The 25,584-nt window shown below is 43.3% G+C and overlaps 1 protein-coding gene across 1 annotated transcript in view; it reads left to right on the top strand.

Moving 5' to 3' along the window:
- Positions 1-25,584, top strand: part of LOC126456067 (outer dynein arm-docking complex subunit 4-like) — a 402,992-nt gene that overhangs the window by 353,942 nt on the left and 23,466 nt on the right. The window contains exons 4-5 of the mRNA XM_050091822.1: positions 3,894-4,076; positions 20,488-20,772. Of these exons, the coding sequence (XP_049947779.1) occupies positions 3,894-4,076; positions 20,488-20,772 (468 nt within the window). The remainder of the gene's footprint in view (positions 1-3,893; positions 4,077-20,487; positions 20,773-25,584) is intronic.

Raw genomic sequence — 25,584 nt, 5'->3', positions numbered from 1 at the left:
TGTCCCTAATTTGCTGGGAAGTGGCGGTGCGGTCCCCTACGGCACTGCGTAGGATCCTACGGTCTTGGCGTGCATCCGTGCGTCGCTGCGGTCCGGTCCCAGGTCGACGGGCACGTGCACCTTCCGCCGACCACTGGCGACAACATCGATGTACTGTGGAGACCTCACGCCCCACGTGTTGAGCAATTCGGCGGTACGTCCACCCGGCCTCCCGCATGCCCACTATACGCCCTCGCTCAAAGTCCGTCAACTGCACATACGGTTCACGTCCACGCTGTCGCGGCATGCTACCAGTGTTAAAGACTGCGATGGAGCTCCGTATGCCACGGCAAACTGGCTGACACTGACGGCGGCGGTGCACAAATGCTGCGCAGCTAGCGCCATTCGACGGCCAACACCGCGGTTCCTGGTGTGTCCGCTGTGCCGTGCGTGTGATCATTGCTTGTACAGCCCTCTCGCAGTGTCCGGAGCAAGTATGGTGGGTCTGACACACCGGTGTCAATGTGTTCTTTTTTCCATTTCCAGGAGTGTACTTTCATTAGCTTTCTTCATCTACTATATTGCAGTGCGTGTGTTCTTCCCTGATGTATTAACAGTTGTCGTATCATCCTGTCTCCTTGTCAGCGTTTTCCACATACTTCTTTCCTCTCCGATTCCTTACTTTATCAGTCCACCTAATTATCAACATTCGGCTGTAGTAACACATCTCAAATGCTTCGATTCTCTTCTGTTCCGATTTTCCCACAGTCCATGTTTCACTACCATACAATGCTGTGCTCCAAGCGTACATTCTCAGAAATTTCTTCCTAAATTAAGTCTTATGTTTCATACTAGGAGACTTCTCTTGGTCAGGAATGCTCATCTTGCCAGTGCTAGACATATTTTGATGTCCTCCTTGCTCATTCCGTCATTAATTATTTTGCTGCCTAGGTAGCGGAATTCCATAACTTCATCTATCTCGTGATATACCAGTTATGATGTTTAGTTTCCCACTGTTCTGATTTCTGCTACTTCTCATTACTTTCGTCTTTCTTCGATTTATTCTCAATCCATGTTCTGTACTCATTAGACTGTTCATTCCATTCAGCATACCATGTAATTCGTCTTCACTTTCACTCAGGATAACACTGTCTTCAGCGTCAGAGTGTTGTCGTAGCGAGATGGAATATTACAATCCCCAAATCCTCCCAAATAAACGAAAACCGTACCTATTCAAAAAATCAGATACAAATTCACTTCACACGTTCCTAAGAGACAACCTCCACTCCTTCCAAATTAACAATGTAAGTGTAGACCAAATGTGGCTTGAATTCAAAGTCGTAGTATCGGCAGCAATTGAGAGATTTATACCAAATAAATTAACACACGACGGAGCTGATCCTTCTTGGTACACAAAACGGGTCAGAATACTGTCACAGAAACAACGAAAAAAAATACACGCCAAATTTAAACGGATGCAAAATCTCCCAGATTGGCGATCTCTTACAGAAGCTCAAAATCTAGCGTCGACTTCAATGCGAGATACTTATAACAGTTTCCACAACGGAACTTTGTGTCGAAGCCTGGCAGAAAATCCAAAGAGATACTGGTCATATGTGAATTATGCTAGCGGAAATACACAATCAATGCCTTCTCTTCGCAGTAGCAGTGGAAATAAAATAGGCGACAGTGCTGCCAAAGCAGAGTTACTAAACGCAGCTTTCCGAAGCTACTTCACTGAAGTCGAAGTGGAAATGGAAATGAGCGTATGGCATCAATGGCTGGGAGTTCCCAGTCGGGAAGTTCGGCCGCCAAGTGCAAGTCTTATTGAGTGCGACGCCACATTGGGTGACTTGCACGCCGACAATTGGGATGAAATGATGATGATGACAGCTCAACACACAGTCCCTGAGCGGAGATAATCTTCCGCCCCAGCCGGAAATCGAACCTTGGCCCCCTTGCGCGGCATTCCAACGCGCTGACCGTTCAGCTATTGGGGCGGACTGAAGACGAAGCAAATATTCCAGAATTCGAATCAAGAACAGCTGCCAACATGAGTAATGTAGAAGTAGATATCCTCGGAGTAGCGAAGGAACTTAAATCACTTAACAAAAGCAAGTCTTCCGGTCCAGACTGTATACCAGTCAGGTATACAGTCTAACAACTAACTCTTTACTCACACGAGGTGTTGAGTGCTATTCACAAGGGATTTCAAACTGATTTCGTGTTTCTAGTTTTCCAGAAGGTTTTTGGCACTTGTAGTGAAATAGCGTGCTGATAGGAATATCGTCTCAGCTAAGTGACTGGATTCGTGATTTCCTGTCGGAGAGGTCACAATTCGTAGTAACTGACGGAAAGTCATCGGGCAGAACAGAAGTGATTTCTGGCGTTCCCCGAAGTAGCGCTATAGGCCCCTGCTGCTCCTGAACGATAGAGGAGACAATCTGAGCAGTCGTCTTAGGTTGTCTGCAGATGATGCTGTCTTTTATCGACTAGTAAAGTCATCATAAGATCGCAACAGATTGCAAAACAGTTTTAGAAAATATATCTGTATGGTGCAAAAATCGACAATTGACTCTAAATAACGAAAAGTTTGAGGTCATACACGTGAGTGCTAAAAGGAAATCATTCAAATCTAGAGGCCGTAAGTTCAACTAAATACCTAGAAATTACGATTACGAACAACGTAATCTGATAGGAACACACAGAAAATGTTGCGGAGAAGGCTAAACAAAGACTGCCTTTTATTGGTAGGTCAGTTAGAAAATGTAACAAATCTACTAAAGAGACTGCCTACATTACGTTTGTCCGTCCTCTTTTAGAATACTGATGCGATGTGTGAGATCCTTACCAGATAGGACTGAACGGGTACATTGAAAAAGTTCAAAGAATGGCAGCACGTTTTGTATTATCGCGAAATATGATACAGGACTTTGGCTGAACATCATTAAAAGAAAGGCGTTTTTCGTTGCGACGGAATCTTCTCACGAAACTGTGATGACCAATTTTCTCCTCCGAATGCAAAAATATTTTGTTGACACTGACCTACACAGGAAGAACCTGTCAACATAATAAAATAAGGGAAATGAGAGCTCCCACGGAGAGATACAGGTGTTCGTTTTTTCTGAGCGCTGTACGAGATTGGAATAATAGAGAACTATTGTGAAGAAGTTTCGATGAACCCTCTTCCAGGCACCTAATCTGCAGAGTAGCCATGTAGATGAAGATGAATCGTATCATTGATATCCTTTCACCTTTAATTTTAATTCCACTCCCGTACCTTTCTTTCATTTCCATCATTGCTTCTTCGATGTAGTTACATACTAATAAATTAATTGCTTTATGATATGTGTCGATATGTAACATTTTCTTCATATATCCATTGAGTTTGATGCACACACATCTGAATGGACTATTTACAACCCTCAATTTTGAAAATAACCTATTAAAATAATTTTATTTTGTCCAGATGTACTTTACCTATCTTTCGCCTCAAGGTTTCCGCTTATTGTATTTTAAACTTATTACAAAATGAACTGTATCGCTGGAGGCATTTGATAGAGCCTCTGAGAATAGTGTTTGGCCTTCCTCCAACAAAAGTTCACATGCCGTAAGCAGTTTTCTTGAGTGGTTTTATTATTAATCATTTCCTCGTAACCCTGTAATTTTTCTGAGTATGTGCTCCAATTTTCATTGCAACGTATATGGCATACACTGCGTAAATTTCATCGTTCTCTTTCTGTTGGGTTGAGGATAGACTACTTCTCGATGTACGCTGCAGAATGATTTTGACGCTACTTTCCTATTGTGACAATAACCGAGTCCCGCCTGTGAAGGTTGACCAAAGCATGTGATGTATCTCTCAAAGTACATATCCCATCCCATCTTTGCCAAGTGGTGTGGTGTGCCCGCAGTGAAGAAGAGCGAGATCGTGCGGTGCTCGGCCATCTTCCAGAAGGCGGAGGCGCTGTACCAGCTGGGCGACTTCGAGCACAGCCTGATGTACCACCACCGCGGGCTGCGTCTGCGGCCAGAGCTCGACGGCTTCCGTCTGGGCGTCCAGAAGGCGCAGCAGGCCATCCAGAACACCATCGGCGGTGAGTCTGGATCCCCCGCACAGCACGTTTGACGTGTATCAGAACTACTTACACTGAGGCATGGTGTTTATCTTAATTCTTATTTTAATGTGACTGCATGGTGACCAGTTGCGTATGTGTTTACCTGACAGTAAACAACAATGAGTTTAACTAGAAGCAGTACTATATAATTCATTGGTACCGTACAGGCTACATCGTACAACATAGTCATAGGTCTTTCTTGGCTCAGATGGACGTTCCCATAAAACGTTCTGTCCATAGCTCTCGAAACTAGCTATGCTGTTGATCACGAATTTTACACCGTAAAGTAAGTGGTCAATGATTATTCTGGCTGAGTTGTCACGCCATTCTAAACTGAATTTCATTGAAAAATAATAAAATCATTTTTCCGCTAAATTAACTACTCTTTGTATTGTAGGTTATTTACTACAATTTTTCCGAGAGATTATACTGACAGTGATGCTTTAGTTGAGAATATCAACTGCTTAAAGAATCATGAGTAGGGTTATTGTTTGTCTACTGCAGTTAATTTCAGAATTCGTATCATCTGCAAGGGCTGGGTTCAAATATATCGACTCGAGAGTGGGGTTCGCAAGAATGTTTGTCTTGCAGCAAGACGGTGAAGCAACAGGGAATGGAATGCCGAATATCCGACAAAATTCAGGAATATTCTAGGATGTTGTGGAATATTTCAGAATTTTCCAGGACCTTTGAGAAATTTCTCGTATGATCTAAAATGTTCTCAGAAAACAAAGCTAATCAAAATAAAGAACAAGAGAAGCGCTTTGTTTCACCTACGTAGAAGTAAAAGAAATACAACTTTTGTTACGAGTCTGCAAAATATCACTTTGCGGAACTGTATGTTTATAACAATTTTCATTTGCAGTCCCTTGCTTTCAGTGAAACAAACTCATTTTCTGGACAAGATAAGTAACGTGCACTTCTGCCGTGAATGCATACTACATAAGCGCACTTGTACAATACCCGAAGCACCTGCAGGCATTGGGAAAGTGTAAATATAAATGTCTTTGCTGATGGGGTTTATTATTATAGAATGGGCACAAGCAATTTGTTAGCCGAAAAGGTCTACTTATTCGGTGAAATTTTTTTTATTATCTTAAACTTGTTGAATTGTGTTCACGATTTGCTGCAGTCACCGAATCTGTCTCAAATATCCTCAAAGCTATCCCATGTTTGGGTAACCCTGTCTTACCCATACAAAAATCTTTAAGATATCCAAATTTAAGCTATGTCTGTGTTCTTATGGCCGGCCGAAGTGGCCGTGCGGTTAAAGGCGCTGCAGTCTGGAACCGCAAGACCGCTACGGTCGCAGGTTCGAATCCTGCCTCGGGCATGGATGTTTGTGATGTCCTTAGGTTAGTTAGGTTTAACTAGTTCTAAGTTCTAGGGGACTAATGACCTCAGCAGTTGAGTCCCATAGTGCTCAGAGCCATTTGATTTTTGTGTTCTTATGAGAAGCTGTGTCAATATTATTCATCAGCTCTTCCACATGAAACTTGAAAATACCTATATAGTCACCTGGCATAACGATTAATCTATATGAATATTAAAGCTGTAAGGTCGTCGTGTCTGTCTGTCTTTGAACACATTAATCTCCAGAACCAATAGTCGGATTCGCATGAGGTTTTCACTGGTAACTTCAACGTGGCTTGGGGCAACGTGTAGGCTTTATTTCAGCATAATCAGATGAAGGAAAAAAGATACTCGTAATATTATAAAAAATATGTTCGTATGTCCGCTTGTGGTTCCTCCGAAACCGCTACACTCACATTAACATATCGCTTACCGTCTGGAAAGAATCACTGTGGAAGTAAGAACCACCTACCTATCAAAGGGGTGAGGATGGGGTCGAAAAAGAAGTGTAGGCCACGACGCGCGAATAACGATACTTTATTCATTCACTATTTGAGAACGATAGCACTTAGTGACTTGGAACAAAATTTACACATGATTTCAACCCTTTACGAAAATTTTCTCGCTTATGACGAAAACAGAAACGTTTATCAGTAACTACATTTTCTCTGTTCATGCAGTAAAACTATCTGATCAGGCATGAAGTCATGATGTTTAAATTTATTACTTCTTTGCTACTAACTTTATTCGCAACACATTTAGTAGACAGTTTCAACATATGGCGCTGAATGTACCGACAAAATTATGTGTTTGTACGACTCAAAGAGAAGGGAAGGAGAATGTGGACAGAGAAAGACAAGAGGATTGACAGGGAGTGGAGAGGGGGGGAGGAGATGAACATAGAGAGGAAAGAGGGTATAGACAGAGAGAGGGTGAGGAAGAGATGGACAAAGAGAGAGAAGAAGGAGCAGCAGTTGGACAGAGAGAGGGGGAGGGAGGAGATGGGCCCAGAGTTGGGGTTGGAGGAGATGGACTGATAGATTTAAAATAAATACATATTTGGGGAACACTGAGTACTCAGCTAGTTCATAACATTACTAATAATTATATATATCTTCCACTATCTTGTTTTTTTCCTTCACTGTCGATTTTCACTCGTTTCTTCAGTCAGCAGATAGCGTCAAAAGTCTAAGCAATCGGTCAAGCAGCATATTTGCTTCAGTATGAGATACTACATTACTGTATCGAAGTACTAGTGCGGACTCGTTTGTTCAATATGACATGCCAACATAAACCATGATGGCGATATACACACATCAAAAATAGTTTTGCATCATCCCGGTTCCCAGAATTCCTGAAGATAGAAGTTTACTGTGGATATTGTATCACAGACACAGTCCCTCTGACTGTTCAGAGATGTCACTAAACCCGCCCAAAGATGTAAACAACCATGCATCAGCAGCGCCTATTAGACGGAGGGGATCCGACAGCCGATCAGTTCCAGTCATACCACCAGGAAGGAGGTACACGGTTCTTGTTGTCTGTGGTTCAACTATGCCTAGACGATCAATACCGCGGTTCGACCGCGTCCGCGTTGTTACTTTGTGCCAGGAAGGACTATGAACAAGGGAAGTGCCCAGGCTTCTCGGAGTGATCCAAAGCTATGTTGTTCTGAGATGGCGGAGATACAGAGAGACAGGACATGCCTCGCTCAGGCTGCCCATGGGCTACTACTGCAGTAGATTACCGTTACCTACGGATTATGGCTCGGAGGAACCCTGACAGCAACGTCGCCATGTTGAATAATGCTTTTCGTGCACAATAGGCTGCATGATGCACAACTTCACTCCCGGCGTCCATGGCGAGGTCCATCTTTGCAACCATGACACCATACAGCTCTGTATAGATGGGCCCGACAACATGGCAAATGGACCGTTCAGGATTGGCATCACGTGAACAGTACATCAAACCAGTCAAATTTGTCTCGGGAGGCACTCTTCACCCCGGGAAAAAGGAACAAGGAACAGACAGGCATGCAGTCCCTGAATCAAAACACATCGAAACACTCAGGCTACAGACCAATACAAAACTCAAAACTACTGGACCCAGACTTATAAAAGTAGACCAATTAGATGAGGACAAATCTGAGGGAGAGACATGTGACATTTGCAACGATGTCAACGTGCGTCTAGCAACAGCCTCCACTCCAAACACAAACAAAGACAACATAACACGTACAGTCAGTCCCATACAAATCACCACCATCGCCGACACCACGCCAGCAAGCACCACCAACATCAGTGAAAAACGTGTGAAGGCAAACAGCATTGAAGAGGCGTGTGACAAAACGAAAAGTAACCGTGTGACATCCCAAAGAGGTCTTAAAATGTCCCCCAATCAGCGGCGAACACCAAGCCACAATCCGTCCAGTACCACCTCAGAGACCGCAACAGAAACCAGCACCAACAGCAAGCCAGCTGCACCTAATTATGATAATTTAGAACTTAACTTACTTTTAAGTAGGCTAGAGAAAAAAGAGATACTGCAGACAGCGCAGCGGATGCTACTTAGATTGTGCCATCCAAAGGGAGATTCTCTCTGTTTTCCAGTAACTGAGCAAACAGACAGAATAATCCTAAAGACAGAAAATATTCCTACATCAGCAGAGCCGCTGCTCGATCTCATGCTCCAGGTCTGCCTGCGCAGGTCAGAATCTTTCGACTTGGACAAAATATATATAGATCATGTAAGAGCACACGGACGAACATATTTTGATTACTCACAGACTGGCAGTAAATGTTTTGTACACGTAAAACACCCAGAACACATAGACAAAAAATGAATATCTTACAACATAATAGAAAAAACAGTACGATAGTCAGCGCAGAAATCCCTAAAGTAGCACTAGACCTGCAGGCAGACATCATGTGCTTATAAGAACCCTATAACAGAAACGGGCAACTGATATGTCTACAAAAACATGCTACCACAATAACAGGCAGCAATGACTGTAAGGCTGCAATAGTAATACTAAATAGAACTTATAACATAGTTAAGGTAACACAGTTATGCAATCAACACTTGGTTACCATAGAGATAACTAACGGGAACGTCACATGGGTCATTGCATCCACGTACGCCCAATAAGCCATCAAATACAGCCGTATGCAGACTACATCAGAGACCTAGTAATGTATGCCAGAGGCAAAAAATTAGTGATAAGTGCTGACATTAATTCCAGATCGACCCTCTGGAACTCAGACAGAACAGATGACAGAGGAAGCATAATCACCGATCTAATACAAGAAACACAGTTACATGTAATGAATACGGAAGGACCCATACCAACATATGCAGGGTTCGATGGTACGAGCAGTAATATCGACTTCACGCTAGCAAATAATGCAGCAATGGCATACGTAACAAACTGGACTGTACACGACAACATAACCAGTAGTGATCATAATGTCATAACATACACACTAACTCACACTCAGAACACAATGACCAAATCACACACCAGACACTCGCTGTTACACAAAGCAGACTGGAACAAATTAACGATCTACAAAACATCAATGGAAGTATCGAATATAGAGCACACAAGTTAACACAGGTGATACAACATGCACAAAACACATCAATACCGACAGCAAAGAACACAAATTGCTCACCAGTACCATGGACCAACGAACTTACGAGACTCAAACAAGACGCAAGACGCAAACGAAAATTATATCAAAGGGCGATAGCAGATAGGGACCGACGAATAAGACTTGAAGCATATAGGCATGCACAAGACTTATACAGACAGACCCTATACAACACGCGTAGACAACAATGGGAGCTATTTGTAACAACACAAACAGAGCAAAATATATGGGGGGAACCATACAAAATACTGACAGAGAAGATAAAAACCCCACTAGTTTCGGGAACGCTAAGGCAGGATGACGGCACGATGACGAGGGGATGGAGGAATACAGCGGAGTTTCTGCTGTATAAACTGCTCCCTGACGACGTTATCGATACAGACACACAATATCATGCAACAATAAGAGAAAACCTACACACACCATACAGCACTGCAACTGTCACCTGTCCTTTTGCGCAGGAAGAGGTTGCGCTAGCAATCTCAGAGCTCAAAAACAAAAAATCACCTGGACCAGATGGTATCCACCCGGAAACACTGAAAAAACTAGCACCGCAGATCACCCCGTTCCTAACAACGTTACTGAACGATGCCTTACGGCTGGGCAGGGTACCTACAGTATGGAAAACCTCCAAAGCAGTCATTATTAAGAAATCAGCGGACAGGAATCCTTCAGATCCAAAGACCTACAGGCCAATATGCCTAATAAACACCCTAGCAAAGATTCAGGAGAAGCTACTGTGTAAGCGCCTGCAAACACACAGAGCTCTCAGGCGTATGAGCCAACACCAGTTCGGCTTCAGATCTGGCAGATCAATAGATGATGCCATAAACCAGGCCCTGCACATAGTTAACACCACAAAACAGAAATACGCCATGGCAGTAATGATTGACATTGCCGGAGCATTTGATAATCTTTGGTGGCCAGCACTGTTTCAGAGGCTAAGACATCTGGAGGTACCGCAATCACCGTACGACAGTTTTCTGGACTACTGTAAAGGCCGAGTAGTCGAATGGCAGATGGACAGCCGGAAAGTAATTAAAAGAATTACCAAAGGCTGTCCTCAAGGGTCGATCTGCGGCCCCATCTTCTGTGACATATCAATCGAACCCCTCCTACAACTTCTGGATGGGGATGACAGGTCGGACGGAATTGTCGCCTACGCAGATGACCTATTAGTTGTAGTCACTGCAAACAACAGAGCCCAGTTAGAAGAGAAAGCCAGTGGATTACTACAAACAATTACTCAGTGGTGTCACAACAACAAACTCAGGATAGCCGAAAACAAAACAACATACACTTTACTGAAAGGATCACTCCAAAGGAATCCTTCGGTTAAAATTGGGGACACAAACATCAAACGAGCACGCATTACGCGCTATCTTGGGGTACACGTAGATGAAAAATTGAATTTCCACGAACACATAAGGCTAACAACAGACAAAGCAGAAAAAATACTCCACAAACTGGTGAGGCTAAATTCAAAACAGTACAGACTGCCTCTACCAGTCATACGTACATACCACTGTGCGCTCTTCGAATCAGTACTTTGCAGCTAGCACGTGGGCACATAGACTGAACGTGGTCACCAACAAAGCATCCGTCAGACGAGGGCAGAGAAGTGTCCTACTTAGGCTATCTGGAGCCTTCGGTACCACCTCAGCGGATGCACTGTGTGTGGTGCTCGGAATATGCCCCATAGATATCCCGATCAAATACAGAGCTGCAAGGTACTGGTTAAAGGTGGGGAGACTAGATAAGGTACACACAATAACCGGTGTGCCCATAGAGACGATACGTCACCTTAAAAGTTGGCGTTTGGATACATGGCAAGGTGAGTGGGATGTAAGTGATAAGGGACGTAGACTGCACGACTTTCTCCCTGACATAAGGGAGCGGTTGAGAATGAGACATATCGATCCCAGCCGCGGTATGGTACATTTCTTAACCGAGCACGGACCTTATCCCACGCACTTAAACCGCGTGAGTCTGAGGCAGACACCTACATGCACATGCGGGGAAGAAGGTTCCCCAGAACACACTGTCTTTTTCTGCGGGCAATACGCGAACAATAGACATACACTACACTTAGATTACACAGATACAGACATAGATATATACACAGCAATAAGAGACGAAGAACAATGGGCACAATTAAACGCAATGACAAACAGTATTTCAAAAACAACACATGAAGAGTATATGCGGACACGACATCACAGACATGCCTATGTGCAGCGTAACAGAAACCTCCAGAGGATGGACAGCGATACCCACAGTGACAGCGAAAACAGTGACAATGAGGAGGAACAGGAGGAGGAAGCTGAGATGTGAATGTAAATAAGCAAATTGCTGGCAATCTAGCCAAGAAAACACCAAATGCTGTACATGGATGCGCATCTAATGTAGTTAATACATAGGATTAGTAACAAATAGGATAAGAAACATTATTTCTCTACTAATAACCATTTGTGTGTGTCTGGGTGTGACTGGCGGTCAACGGCTCGATGAAACCATTCCGAGGTATTCACCGTCAGTCACACTCGGAGATGGTACTAACAAATCTCTCATCCATCCTATCTTCTTTTTATATTCTTCTTAAAAACAACAAAATTTTATTTATATTTCAACCTCAAATTATTGTTATTTTGAATCATTCTTTGTAAATGTTGTAGATAAAACAAAAGGAAAGAAAACTGAAAAAAGATGAAAAACGAAACTTGTAAGATGTACGACCTGTTTTAAACATCAGGTAACAGGTCTATAATTTGGCAATAAATAAATAAATAAATAAAATCACGTTCTCTTCACCGATGAGTGTCGCATATGCCTTCGACCAGACTATCGTCGGAACCGTGTTAGGAGGCAACCCCGTTAGACTGAACGCCTTAGACACACTGTCTAGCGAGTGCAGCAAGGTGGAGGTTCCCTGCTATTTTGGGGTGGCATTATGTGGGGCCGACGTACGCCGCTGGTGCTCATGGAAGGCGCCGTAACGGCTGTACAATACGTGAATGCCATCCTCCGATCGATAGTGCTTCCATATCAGCAGTATATTGGCATGGCTTTCGTCTTCATGGACGGCAGTTCGCGCCCTCATCGTGCACATCTTGTGAATGCCTTCCATCAGGATAACGACATCGCTTGACTAGAGCGACCAGCATGTTCTCCAGACATGACCCTATCGGACATGACTGGGATAGGTTGACTTGACCCACCGACCACTCTGAGGGATCCGCGCCGAATCACCGTTGAGGAGTGTGACAATCTGGACCAACAGTTCCTTGATGAACTTGTGGATACTATGCCACGACGAATACAGGCATGCATCAACGCAAGAGAACGTGCTACTGAGTATTACAGGTACAGTTGTGTACAGCAATCTGGACCACCACCTCTGAAGGTCTCGCTGTATGGTGGTACAACATGCAATGTGTGGTTTTCATGAGCAATAAAAAATGTGGAAATGATTTTTATGTTGATCCATATTCCAATTTTTTGTACAGGTTCCTGAACTCTCGGAACCGAGGTGATGCTAAACTTTTTTTGATATTCGTATAGCAATTCAGTTGTAGTCCTTTCCTTACGTTACAACTTCCTTGTCTACTCCATTATCATCTAAGGATACACCTCATCAATTGTGTCAGACAGTTCTGTCAGACAGCCCTTGCTTAATTAAGCCTCGTAACTCATATCACAGGGCTTCTTCGTCCCTGCCCTCTGATTTCAATCATATGGTTCTTCATCAAAGCTGCATCTGTTTTTTGGTGCGCCCCAGCTGTGTCTTTACTCTCAATATAATTTTCTAGTTAACTTCACTATTACTCACAGGACAGTTTTTTTAACAATTGACATAACACCACCCATTTGGTAAAATTGGCCTTAAATTTTCTGAGTGGCATCAAGTCTTGGGTTCTTATATTGTCTTGTACACAGTTAAGTTAATTACAACAATTACGTCCAGACATACTTTTGTGAAAGGTAACTCATTCTTTTGGATTATGCTCTCACGATTACAATATTTTTCTCAAAGAGAATACATTGGTTTCACTGCATTCACATTACAAAGTTTTTCTGAAGGAGAGTTCATTGGCTTTACAGCATTACAAGAGGTTACACTGGAATTTAACATTACCCATTTTAAGGATGCTCCTAATGCATTATGCCTCCACATGCTTTGCTTAGCTGTGTGTGGGACAGAAATACGATTGAACGCTACCAGTTATTACTCTCAGAGTTCATTGGCTGTATAGTACTCACTTTGGAATATCGAACTTAATGTCCACATCTAGACGATACATCTTTGTACGGTCTTTACGACCTCTTTCATGAAATAGTATTTCCTCTCTGTTTATGTTAAGTGATCGTGATGATAGCTTATATTCTGGACACTGGGTAACTGCACTAATTCGAACACAGATTTTCCCACAGCAATGAATATTATAAAGATAATTCTGTATATTTCTAAAGCAGTTCTTGCAAAATTTATATTGTCTGCAACAGCTTGTTAATATAACCAATATAGTAAGTGTTGCATTTAGAGACGTCATTATAGAAAAATGTGTTATGGATCAGCAGTGTCTCAGCTCCTCCTGTCCTTCAACAAACATTATTTCTAGATTAAACCTTTTCCCCCGCAACATTCATCTTTAAGTTGGGTAACCGCATGGTCTACAGGTAATTCTAAATCCAACAAGGAAACATTCGTCTTCATTTATTATGTGATAGTGAAATTACAGATTTATTTGCTGTGTTATACCTTTTATTGGTAGTACTGTTACGCATAATTCTCTCTCTCTCTTTGAACATTCTCGTTTCCTACCCTTTTACATTTAATGTGGAAACTTACTTCTCCAGTTCCTTTCAAAGACACATTCTTTGGAACCTGCTTTCTGCATAGTACTACCAGATTCTTGTGTTTAGGATCTACATATAACAGCTCATTACTATTTGTGTCAAAATACTCTGATTTAAAGTAACTAATTTTTACACTATCATTTGGAATTTCACATACTGACTGAAGCTGCACAGTCTTTCTGATCAAAACTTGAGACTCGTGCGAACGTTTCTTTTCATGGCCGTTTGTTCTTATTTTATTCTTACAATTTAATTGTTCTGCCAACAGTTTTGCATAGTCTCTCTTTGATTCATCTTGTAATGGAATGGAATGCTGCGCGGTGTGGGATCCTTACCAGATAGGACTGACAGAGTACATCGAAAAAGTTCAAAGAAGAGCAGCACGTTTTGTATTATCGCAAAATATGGGAGAGAGTGTCACAGAAATGATACAGGATTTGGGCTGGACATCATTAAAAGAAAAGCGTTTTTCGTCGTGACGGAATCTTCTCACGAAATTCCATCACCAACTTCCTCCTCCGAAAGCGAAAATATTTTGTTGGCAGCGACCTACATAGGGAGGAACGATCAGCACGATGAAATAAGGGAATCAGAGTTCGTACAGAAAGATACAAGTGTTCGTTCTTTCCGCACGCTATACGAGAATGGAATAATAGAGAATTATGAAGATGGTTCGATGAACCCTCTGCCAGGCACTTAAATGTGATTTGCTGAGTATTCATGTAGATGAAGATGTAGATCTGCTAGCAATAATTCTTTCCTTTTGATTGAGGAGTCCCTTTTAGCGAAGGAAACTTTCATCTAGTAAGATAATATCATTACACAACCTAATAGACTTTCAATTATGAATACATCTACATCAGCTAACTTTAACAGGAGATATCTTGATGACTCAGATGGAGGGACAGGAAACTTTGCGTCTTTTAAATAATTTCCCATTAAACTGGAAATCTCTGCAGTTTCAGTAGGGTTTATAATGTATGCCTACATTATGCCTTCTGCGCGCTAATAAAAGCATTTCTCATCTGTTCACATTAGGTTTCTATTTCCCCAAATACATCTGACAGTTAAAACACTTCTTTACAAATTGGTACAACCAACGCGAGTCTCTTCCATTCAGTGTGTTTCCTTAACATATGACTCAATAAATTTCGCTAATCTTCCCAGTCCTGACTTTAAAGAGTTCTGAACATGTAACACATCAGACTGAGTTGCAAATAGAAACCAAACTTTACCCAGGTTTCAGCCAAAATAATTTGGCCTTCTTCAAAAGCGAGTGACGCTAAACTAGTTCATGCCAAAGTTTGGCCATGTCAATTACAAAACTGTAGCACCGTAGTACCCAGTCATAATCTACATTACTTGGGCTGAAAAGAAACAGCAGGTCCCACTGTGCACCGGTGCATCTCTCGCGGCCTATCGACTTCGTCCGCACAGTGGGACCTGCTGTTTCTCTTCAGCCCAAGTAATGTAGATTATGACTGGGTACTACGGTGCTACAATTTATACTTGACATGGCCAAACTTCGGCATGCAGTAGTTTAGAGCACTTACAATTGTCCCACTTGTATCTGTTTAGTCACCGTCAAAAATTTTTTTTGTATTTATACAGTGATTTCCAGCATACGAACATGTACATGAATGTATAAACACCTGAAGATGGGCGCAAGCCCGAAACCGGTCGTGTGCCAGATAAAAAACCTTTTACTGTGACTAGTAGCGGAAATTTTTCTATACACTGTAAAGGAACAGTCACGGAGTTCAACAGCATCCACTATGGATAAAATTCATTTATTCAGCAAATGTTTCCTGTAGATACGACACTTTAGATGGTCCAGGACAATACCCACCACCTGCACAGGGAGAATAAAGAAGAATCGATCCGTGGACAAATGGGAATCGAGGAGAATGAGGAAGCTGATAGAGCAGTGGAAGCAGCCTGCCAGTAAAATACCACAGTTCAACTTAACGTTCCCCCAAAGCCTGTCATGCCACGGGTAACAAAGAGCGTGGTTGCTACGTGGAAGATACAGTGGCTGGAAGTGGCTAACAATAACCTGTGGCCAGTCTAACCAACTATTCGATCATAGCACACTTTCGATCTCCGAGAAAGGACGAAGTAGTCCACACTCAATGCGTATCAGACACTTCCCAGTGATTCATGTTTATCTCTTGTGGCTTGAATGTCCACCGGAATTCGGTGTTTGCTGCGTCCTATTCATGGTGGATCATATTTTATTGTTGTGTGTTTTGTATGCTGATACGACGGAGCCTTTTCTCTACCGGACATAGCCTCAGTTTCAGGCGATGACGAAACAGTAGCGAGTAAATATGTAACTCCAGGCTTTCTCAGCGTATCCCAATGATAAAACCCTTTCAGATGATCAACTGAGTGGTGGTATCGTTCTGTCGCAATGTTTCAAAGAGTTTCGGACCCATCATCTTCAGGCAAAGTTGGATTCGTCTGCGTATGATGGGTCGAAACTCATTGAAACGTTGCGTTAAGAGGAGGTTAGCACTCAGTTGATGACCCAAGAGGATTTTATCAATAGCAACTAACTATTGACATTTTATGTGGCCTCAGGACTCCTACCCAATGTAATTGGACGAAGGTTTTCTTTTTTGGGGTCACTGGCTCTTCTTATTCATTTTGTGATCAACTATCCATATGAGTGCCCTTCACTATGATATATAAGAAAAGTACGAATAGATATACTGGAGATTGTATGTGACATGTTTTCTCACTGTGGATGTAGCTACATGGCCTTTGCTTTTCGTTTTTACAATCATAACTACACATACAGAAGTGCTACGATCTTGAGGAAGGGCGTTAAACACCACGCTTTTAGCGCCCAACAATTATGAATTCAACCATCCATATGTAAAGCAACTGAGATATTTTACATCTATAGTTGGTCTTACATATCCACATCCTTTTTGCAGAACAATTCCCCTGTTTCTCATCGAGAGTAATGTTCTCTCTCGCAGTGCGAGTTCTACCACCGCCACTAGCCCTGTCTCGTCACCACAGGTTCTCGCAGTTGTCTGCACTCTGTCAATACTTACACCTTGTATGAAACACTCTCTATCTAGGGAGTAACGAAGCTCTATTGCTTGCTTTAAGCTTTCCTTCCTGGACACACTACCAAATCCTTCCCTGAAGTCTTTTTGCATTTCATTTGTCATGTTTGCCCATGTCTGAATCAGTTTCCATTGCCTTTGCTTGGTTTGGAAAATCTTACTTACATAATAGTCCATAGTTCACTTGATAGAATAATTGTCTTTGAGGAGCCATTCGTTTTCTTCCCAAGTACCTGAGCTTTCCTATACTTGGAATCTAGACTTCACTTTCCCTGTAATTTTCGTTTTTACGAATTTAAACAGAATTATCTGTTCCTATGGCTTCACTAGGTAGAATTCAAAATCATTATCTATCATACAAGGCCTGAGGTCACTATTGTTACCACCAAAAGACTGTCCTAATATACACAAAGCATCAATAGAACTTATTTTCCCACTTTCTGCAGAGCTTACTTCACTAGCAGGAGCCATATTATTGTACACTGTATTTATATCACTTCTGTCACACTGGGATGATCTGTGGTGAGCTGCGTAACTGTCCACTGTGATGCATCTGCTGTTGTATCTGTTGGACTTGTGAAAAATCAGCTGCTGCAGCTCTTGGACTGCTCGGAGCCGCAGGCCTCAAACTCTGGGACAACTAGCTGCCTCTGAGGATGCCCCCTGCCTGCTGCTGACTGCTGTCAGCTTGCAGCTGTTCTCAGCCAAGAGACGTCTCTGCTGCCTGCTTGGAATGGTTCCTACCTGCACTGATGTCTGCTGCTATTACTGACTTATGCTGTCCTATCCTCTATCAACTCAGAAACTTGAAACGCCACAACTTCCTGCATGTGTTATAGTCACGGTAAGGAAACCTATTAGTTCTTAATCATATGGCCTTACGGCCTACATGATACCAACACCATGATTGGCACGTGTCATCTTTCATTATTTTGTAATTTTCGACTAGATACCGATGTTCACTTCTGTTCTGGTGAGTATTTTTATTGTCTCACTATACGTGCTAGTAGCGCTCCATAAGTTCTTCGTAATGACCTGCAAATCAATGTCCTAACTGCATGAAAATGCAGTCTTTCACGACGGCGCTGTTGTACAAGGCAGTGTGAAACTGTTGGCAGAATATTTTTCTCCTGAAACACTTAAGTTGTTCCGACATTTTATGACGACCATTGTTCTTGTAAGGCTGTAAATTTTATGAAATAATGGACAAAATGGTTATGGGTTCTCTGCTGTCTCTAGCAATGGCCAATTTTTTTATGAACCATTCTGAAGAACGCCGGCCTGTGTGGCCGAGCGGTTCTAGGCTCTACAGTCTGGAACCGCGCGACCGCTACGGTCGCAGGTTCGAACCCTCTCGGGCATGGATGTGTGTGGTGTCCTTAGGTTAGTTGGGTTTAAGTAGTTCTAAGTTCTAGGGGACTGATGACCTCAGCAGTTAAGTTCCATAGTGCTCAGAGCCATTTGAACCATTTGAGGAACATGCATTAAATTTGGCTGCCCTTCATCCATCTTCATTTTATCTTTATTTTGATGACACGTTTATGGTCCGGTCACATGGCGTAGAAGCTCCTCATCACTTCCATGAACATGTGACGAGCATGCGCCCAGACATGCAGTTCAGTCAGACAAAGAGGGAAGGCTGCTATTTTTAGATGTTTTGGTACAACGGAAGTTGGATGGACGTCTCTACCATTCAGTGTAGCGCAAGCTGATGCACACCGATTGATATCTTAGCTCTCAGTGTTTTCACCGACCACTCCGGAAGAGAGCAGTTTTAAATACTCTGGTACACAGAGTAAAAACTGTTTCTGACGACTTCCACTTGGATCCTGAAATTAAACATCTGAAGTATGTGTTTCAAAAGAATGGCTATGGGTCACGTGATATGAAGTCAATGTGCTGCAAGCATAGGAAATGTGAAAATGTTGAACATTCACGCGATGAGCTGCTGACTGCCACTGACTACATTCCTTCCCTTCTGTGGCGCTGTATCCAGCAAAGTAGGAAGTCTCCTGTGAGGACGAGTTATCAGATCTATTTTCCGACCTCCTATGAAGGTAAAGTAGAAACTACGACCTGTTAAAGACAGTCCTGGTCTCAGGTTCCCTTGGATCTACAAACATCTGTTGTTAATGAGGAAGCAGTTACATCGGTCAGTCCGTTTGCGCCTTTTCCAACCACTGTGCAGAACATCAACGGCACATTAAAAATCGAGAATGGGAGAAATCAGCTTTTGTTGAACACAGTCTCACAAACATAAAATACTGTTTGACGAAATAAAAGGTTTGTCCCAAGCTGCTACAGTCTGGGATTCTATAACTGAAGAGGCTGTAGACATATGAAAGTGCTGGAAAATCTTCAAATATGACAGGGGATATAATCTTAGTGGTGCATGGAAGCGAGTTGTCGATGCAGAGAGGACCCAGAGATATTCGCCCCAATGTTTATGCTACCGCCGGAGAGGTGGCGACTCTAGTGCAGACGTTGACACCATCTGCGACAGCATTACTTAATTACTGACCAATTAGAAGCCATCTATGGGCTACACAAGGCCACCATAGCAGCAGTTTTGACAGTCGGTTGCTCCTGCCGAAGAGGTAATCGTCGAAAGCTCGAGGTTTTATCCTGAAGTGATGCGGCATGAAGTCCGAGAGTGTTTTATACAACTGCCTGCATGCGTTTCCATGCTACACCAATTTATAATTTTATAGAAAATCAATTCGTAACAATTACCTGGACGCAGCAACACAGGCCAAACAAATACTGCTAAACAACAACATACAGACATGATCTAGCTACTGTGGGGTCAGCTATCGGTTGTATGTATCTATGTATTAAACCGGTGACCTACAAACGACGGAGGGCTTCGTCCCGTCTTAGCCCTCAGTGGTTCACAACCCCACAGCAGGCCACAGCAGTCCACCCACCCCACCGCCGCCCCACACCGAATCCGGGTTATTGGTTAGGCCCCCAGTGGACCTCCCGGGAACGTGTCATACCACACGAGTGTAACCCAAAATGTGTGAGTGGTGGAGTAATTATGGTGTACGCGTACGTGGAACTCGGTTTTGTGCGGCAGTCGCCGACACAGTGTAACTAAGGCAGAATAAGGGGAACCATCCCGTATTAGCCAAGGTAGATCGAAAACAGCCTTGAAAACCATCCACAGGCTGGCCGGCACATCGGACCTCGACACTAATCTGCCGGGCGGATTCCTGCCGGGCACCGGCACGATTTCCCGCTCGCGAACCAGCACGTTAGACCGCGCTGCTAGCTGGGTGGGCCAGCTATTGTTACTCATTGTTGATCTCACAGTTATTAGCGATTTAAGTCTGATGGTATTTTGTCTCACGAGAAAGTTTGGCCGACGAATGAATAGGCGTTCTTACATGAAAAAACCGGAGTTGTAAACTTTGTCTGACGTGTTTGTACCTTTTATGCTGGCAGGGAAGACGCTGCTGCTCACGCCGGAACCGGCAGAGTCCCCTGCGGCGCTGGCGCAGACGCCGCCAGACGACAGCAAGCAGGAGACGGCGGCCACGTCGGTGCCCAGCTCGGGGTCGGCGGCGGGGCGTCGCAGCGCGAGCGCCAGCGCCGCGGCGCAGCACGGCCACGCCCCCAGCAGCCGGCCGGCGTCGGGCAGCGCGTGCACGGGGGACCCTGCGGCGCGCCGCCTGCTGGGCGCGCTCTGCGTCGACAAGCAGTACCTCGAGCAGCTGCTCCAAAACCCCGGTCAGTCTCATCCCTCCCCCCGCCCCCTCCCCCGAATCGTACACCTTGCGTATCACTGTCAAACAGTGCCAAAAGTGACATATTAATATTCTACACGGCCCATTCGGAGAACGAGTGTGGGGTAAACATTGCTTGTATGACACTGAACGAGTGCTTGCGAGTCTTACATTATGTTCGCATTCCTCATGAAAGAAGTAAACTGTTGAGATTATTCGCAGGAAATTAGTTTTAAAATATTCTGTTAGGTCTGCGTGAAATAAAATTGTCTACAATTACTTTAGGATTGCCATTAGAGGGCTGCAGAGCACAAAGAGCGGATGGTACTCTAGCAGAAGAACCACAGGAGGTTTTGAGGAGATGGCAAGAGTACATTGTATAAGGAGGATGAAAAAGAAAGTGAAATTAAGGTTGAAGAGGAGCAATATGTGACCGAAGATGGAAAGGGATTCACCATCTTGGAAGCAGAAGTAGAGAAGGCGGTGAAGGAGATGAAGACTAGTAAGGCATGCGGAATTGATGATTTGGCAGCAGAACTGTTGAAGAGTCTGGGAAACAAGGCAAGAAAAGGAATAGTGTGCCACTGTAATGAGATATATGAGAAAGGGGAATGGCCTGAAGACTTCCTTGGAACAGTTGTGATACGAATAGAGAAAAAGAGAAACACTAAAAAATGTGAAGAGCATAGAACCATCAATCTAATTTCTCATGCAGCTAAAGTGTTGCGGATAGTGTTGAGTAGAAGATTATATGACAAGCTGGATAGAGGGATTGAAGAGGAGCAGTTCGGATTTAGAAGAAGAAAAGGAGCAATCGATGCTATTGGCCCGTTAAGAACTATTGGGGAAAGATATATGGAAAAAGTAGAGGAATTAGAGAAATCTTTGCTGTTTTTATAGATTTAGAAAAGGCTTTTGACAGTGTTTAGCGGAACGAGCTGATGGATATTTCGAAGAGGAAAGGAGTGGACTGCAAATAGAGACGACTGATACAGAATCTATATCTGCACCAGAAAGTAAGGATAAGGATTGGAAATGAAATGTCAGAAGGAAGCAGCATTGGACGAGGCGTTAGACAACCTTGTTACCTTTCCCCACTGAAGTTTAAAGCATAACTTGAAGAGATTATTACGAAACGCTTAGATGGTAAAAGAGGAATATGTATTCGTGGAAAGAGAATAGAATGTATAATATTTGCTGTTGACATGGTATTAGTGGCAGAAAATGAGCAGACAGTGAATAACATGCTGCAAGATCTGAATGAAGCTTGGGTGGAATGTGGGATGTAAATAAACACAGCAAACACAAAGAGTATGGTCATCATTACAAGACGCAGACTGTCAAATATTAAAATTAGACAAGCTACCATTAGCCAATTAAATGGATTTAAATATTTTGGAAACACAAGAACTGAAGACTTGAGATGTCACCAGGAGGTGAAAACTTGAACTGTCATAGCGAAGGAGGCATTCAACAGAAAGAGGACACTGTTATGTGGTAAATTATACAAAGGTCTAAGAAAAGGGTTGGCAAATGTTTGTCTCTAGTGTGGCACTATATGGGGCAGAAACATGGACGCCGAGACGAGAAGATGAACAAGGGTTATAAGCACTTGGGATGTGGGTGTGGAGGAGATGGAGACGTAAGCTGGGCGGGGGGGGGGGGGGGGGGGGGGGGGGGAGGTTTCTCGGCTTCGGATGTCGCATCGTAAACCAATTCTTGGGACGTTTCCATTCGTTATTTTTGGCGATCGAACCTCATTTTACTAGCTGCCACTCGTCCCTAGTTTGTGACATCAATTTGTTCATTTTGTCCTTCCACGATACTGTATGCAATGCATGGAGTCACCTTGTAAATTCGGATTCCATTATTTACCTTTGGTGTTTTTTAGTCGGGTCCCTTAATTCCCGCCATCGTTCCCGAACTCAGCTGTTCTGGTCCTACATTGTTGGAGTAGCGGTATTAACTGGAACTGATGGTTGCCCAATTTAGTTGCAATGATAGTCCCTAATTATACTACCTCTAATAACTTGTCCGTGAGCAGAGTTCTGACTGGTTTGATGGGGCCCGCTACGAATTATTCTCCTATGACAACCTCTTCATCTCATAGTACCACCTGCACCCTAGGTCGTCGCCGGCCGCGGTGGTCTCGCGGTTCTAGGCGCTGAGTCCGGAACCGCGCGACTGCTACGGTCGCAGGTTCGAATCCTGCCTCGGGCATGGATGTGTGTGATGTCCTTAGGTTAGTTAGGTTTAAGTAGTTCTAAGTTCTAGGGGACTGATGACCACAGATGTTAAGTCCTATAGTTCTCAGAGCCATTTGAACCATTTTTGAACCTAGGTCGTCGAATATTTGCTGGCTGTACTTCAGTCTCTGTCTTCCTCAGTCACTATTTTTAATTTAAAACAGGAATAATAAACAGGAAAAAAATAAGAGCACATTTAGAACATTTAAAATACTATGTAAAACACTGATCTTAAAAAGAAGCACTTTACTGTCACTAAAACAGTAAGGACCCGCCATGGGAACGGTCATTTGTTGTTAAAAGGGACAACGTTGGGCGTTCAGGAGGATAGGAGGATGTGGATATAAGAATGGACTGATGTGGATTACAGAGTATGAATGGATATTGGGGGACACGAAGGGAAGAATAGTTCGGGGTGTCGGTAAGGTTATAATTTAAAGGGGAGAAAGGCGGTGAAGAGGTAGGATAAGAAGGGGGAGGGGAAAAGGGCTAGAGAAAAATGGGGAGGAAAGGAAAAGAGAGACCTGATGGGAAGGCCTGAGTGGAGTGGATTTATAGTTTGTAGGATGGACAGATGTCAGAATGGAGTTCATGATCTGGTTGTTGTTGTTGTTGTTGTTGTTGTGGTCTTCAGTCCAGAGACTGGTTTGATGCAGCTCTCCATGAAACTCTATCCTGTGCAAGCTTCTTCATCTCCCAGTACCTACTGCAGCCCACATCCTTCTGAATCTGCTTAGTGTATTCATCTCTTGGTCTCCCTCTACGATTTTTACCCTCCACGCTGCCCTCCAGTACTAAATTGGTGATTCCTCGATCTCTCAGAACATGTCTTACCAACCGATCCCTTCTTCTCGTCAAGTTGTGCCACAAGCTCCCCTTCTCCCCAATTCTGTTCAATACTTCCTCATTAGTTATGTGATCTACCCATCTAATCTTCAGCATTCTTCTGTAGCACCACATTTCGAAAACTTCTATTATCTTCTTGTCTAAACTATTTAACGTCCACGTTTCACTTCCATACATAGCTACACTCCATACAAATACTTTCAGAAACGACTTCCTGACATTTAAATCTATACTCGATGTTAACAAATTTCTCTTCTTCAGAAACGCTTTCCTTGCCATTGCCAGTCTACATTTTATATCCTCTCTACTTCGACCATCATCAGTTATTTTGCTCCCCAAATATCAAAACTCCTTTACTACTTTAAGTGTCTCATTTCCTAATCTAATTCCCTCAGCATCACCAGACTTCATTCGACTACATTCCATTATCCTCGTTTTGCTTTTGTTGATGTTCTTCTTATACCCTCCTTTCATGACACTGTCCATTCCGTTCAACTGCTCTTCCAAGTCCTTTGCTGTCTCTGACAGAATTACGATGTCATCGGCGAACCTCAAAGTTTTTATTTCTTCTCCATGGATTTTAATTCCTACTCCAAATTTTCCTTTTGTTTCCTTTACTGCTTGCTCAATATACAGACTGAATAGCATCGCGGATACGCTACAACCCTGTCTCACTCCCTTCCCAACCACTGTTTCCCTTTGATGCCCCTCGACTCTTAAAACTGCCATCTAGTTTCTGTACAAATTGTAAATAGCCTTACGCTCCCTGTATTTTACCCCTGCCACCTTCAGAATTTGAAAGAGAGTATTCCAATCAACATTGTCAAAACTTTCTGTAAGTCTACAAATGTTAGAAATGTGGGTTTGCCTTTTCTTAATCTTTCTTCTAAGATAACTCGTAGGGTCAGTATTGCATCCAACATTTCTACGGAATCCAAACTTATCGCCGGCCGGAGTGGCCGAGCGGTTCTAGGCGCTACAGTCAGGAAACGCGCGACCGCTACGGTCGCAGGTTCGAATCCTGCCTCGGGCATGGATGCGTGTGATGTCCTTAGGTTAGTTAGGTTTAAGTAGTTCTAAGGTCTAGGGGACTGATGACCTCAGAAGTTAAGTCCCATAGTGCTCCGATCTTCCCCGAGGTCGGCTTCTATCAGTTTTTCCATTCGTCTTTAAAGAATTCGCGGTAGTACTTAGCAGCTGTGGCTTATTAAACTGATAGTTTGGTAATTTTCACATCCGTCAACACCTGCTTTCTTCGGGATTGGAATTATTATATTTTTCTTGAAGTCTGCGGGAATTTCGCCTGTCTCATACATCGTGCTCACCAGATGGTAGAGTTTTGTCAGGACTGGCTCTCCCAAGGCTGTCAGTAGTTCTAATGGAATGTTGTCTACTCCCGGGGCCTTGTTTCGACTCAGGTCTTTCAGTGCTCTTTCAAACTCTTCACGCAGTATCATGTCTTCCATTTCATCTTCATCTACATCCTCTTCCATTTCCATCATGATCTGGTAGAGGGAGATTATCGAAACTGCGTAGGGAGAGGATGTGACAGGCAGATATAGGATTGATACGATGTGTCGGTAGAGGCGCGGCAGTGTAATGGGATTGCAAGTTAGAGGAGAAAGTATAGAATTATTGGAGTCGAGTTTCAGGTGGTGTAGGCAGTTCAGATATGTTCAGTGCGAGGGGAGAAAGGCGGAAATTTGATGAGATGGTAAATGACC

The sequence above is a fragment of the Schistocerca serialis genome, chromosome 2 (assembly GCF_023864345.2).
Source record: "Schistocerca serialis cubense isolate TAMUIC-IGC-003099 chromosome 2, iqSchSeri2.2, whole genome shotgun sequence".
NCBI lineage: Eukaryota > Metazoa > Arthropoda > Insecta > Orthoptera > Acrididae > Schistocerca > Schistocerca serialis.
The sequence above is the reverse complement of the archived record's forward strand: the minus strand, read 5'-3'. Positions and strand labels throughout refer to the sequence as shown.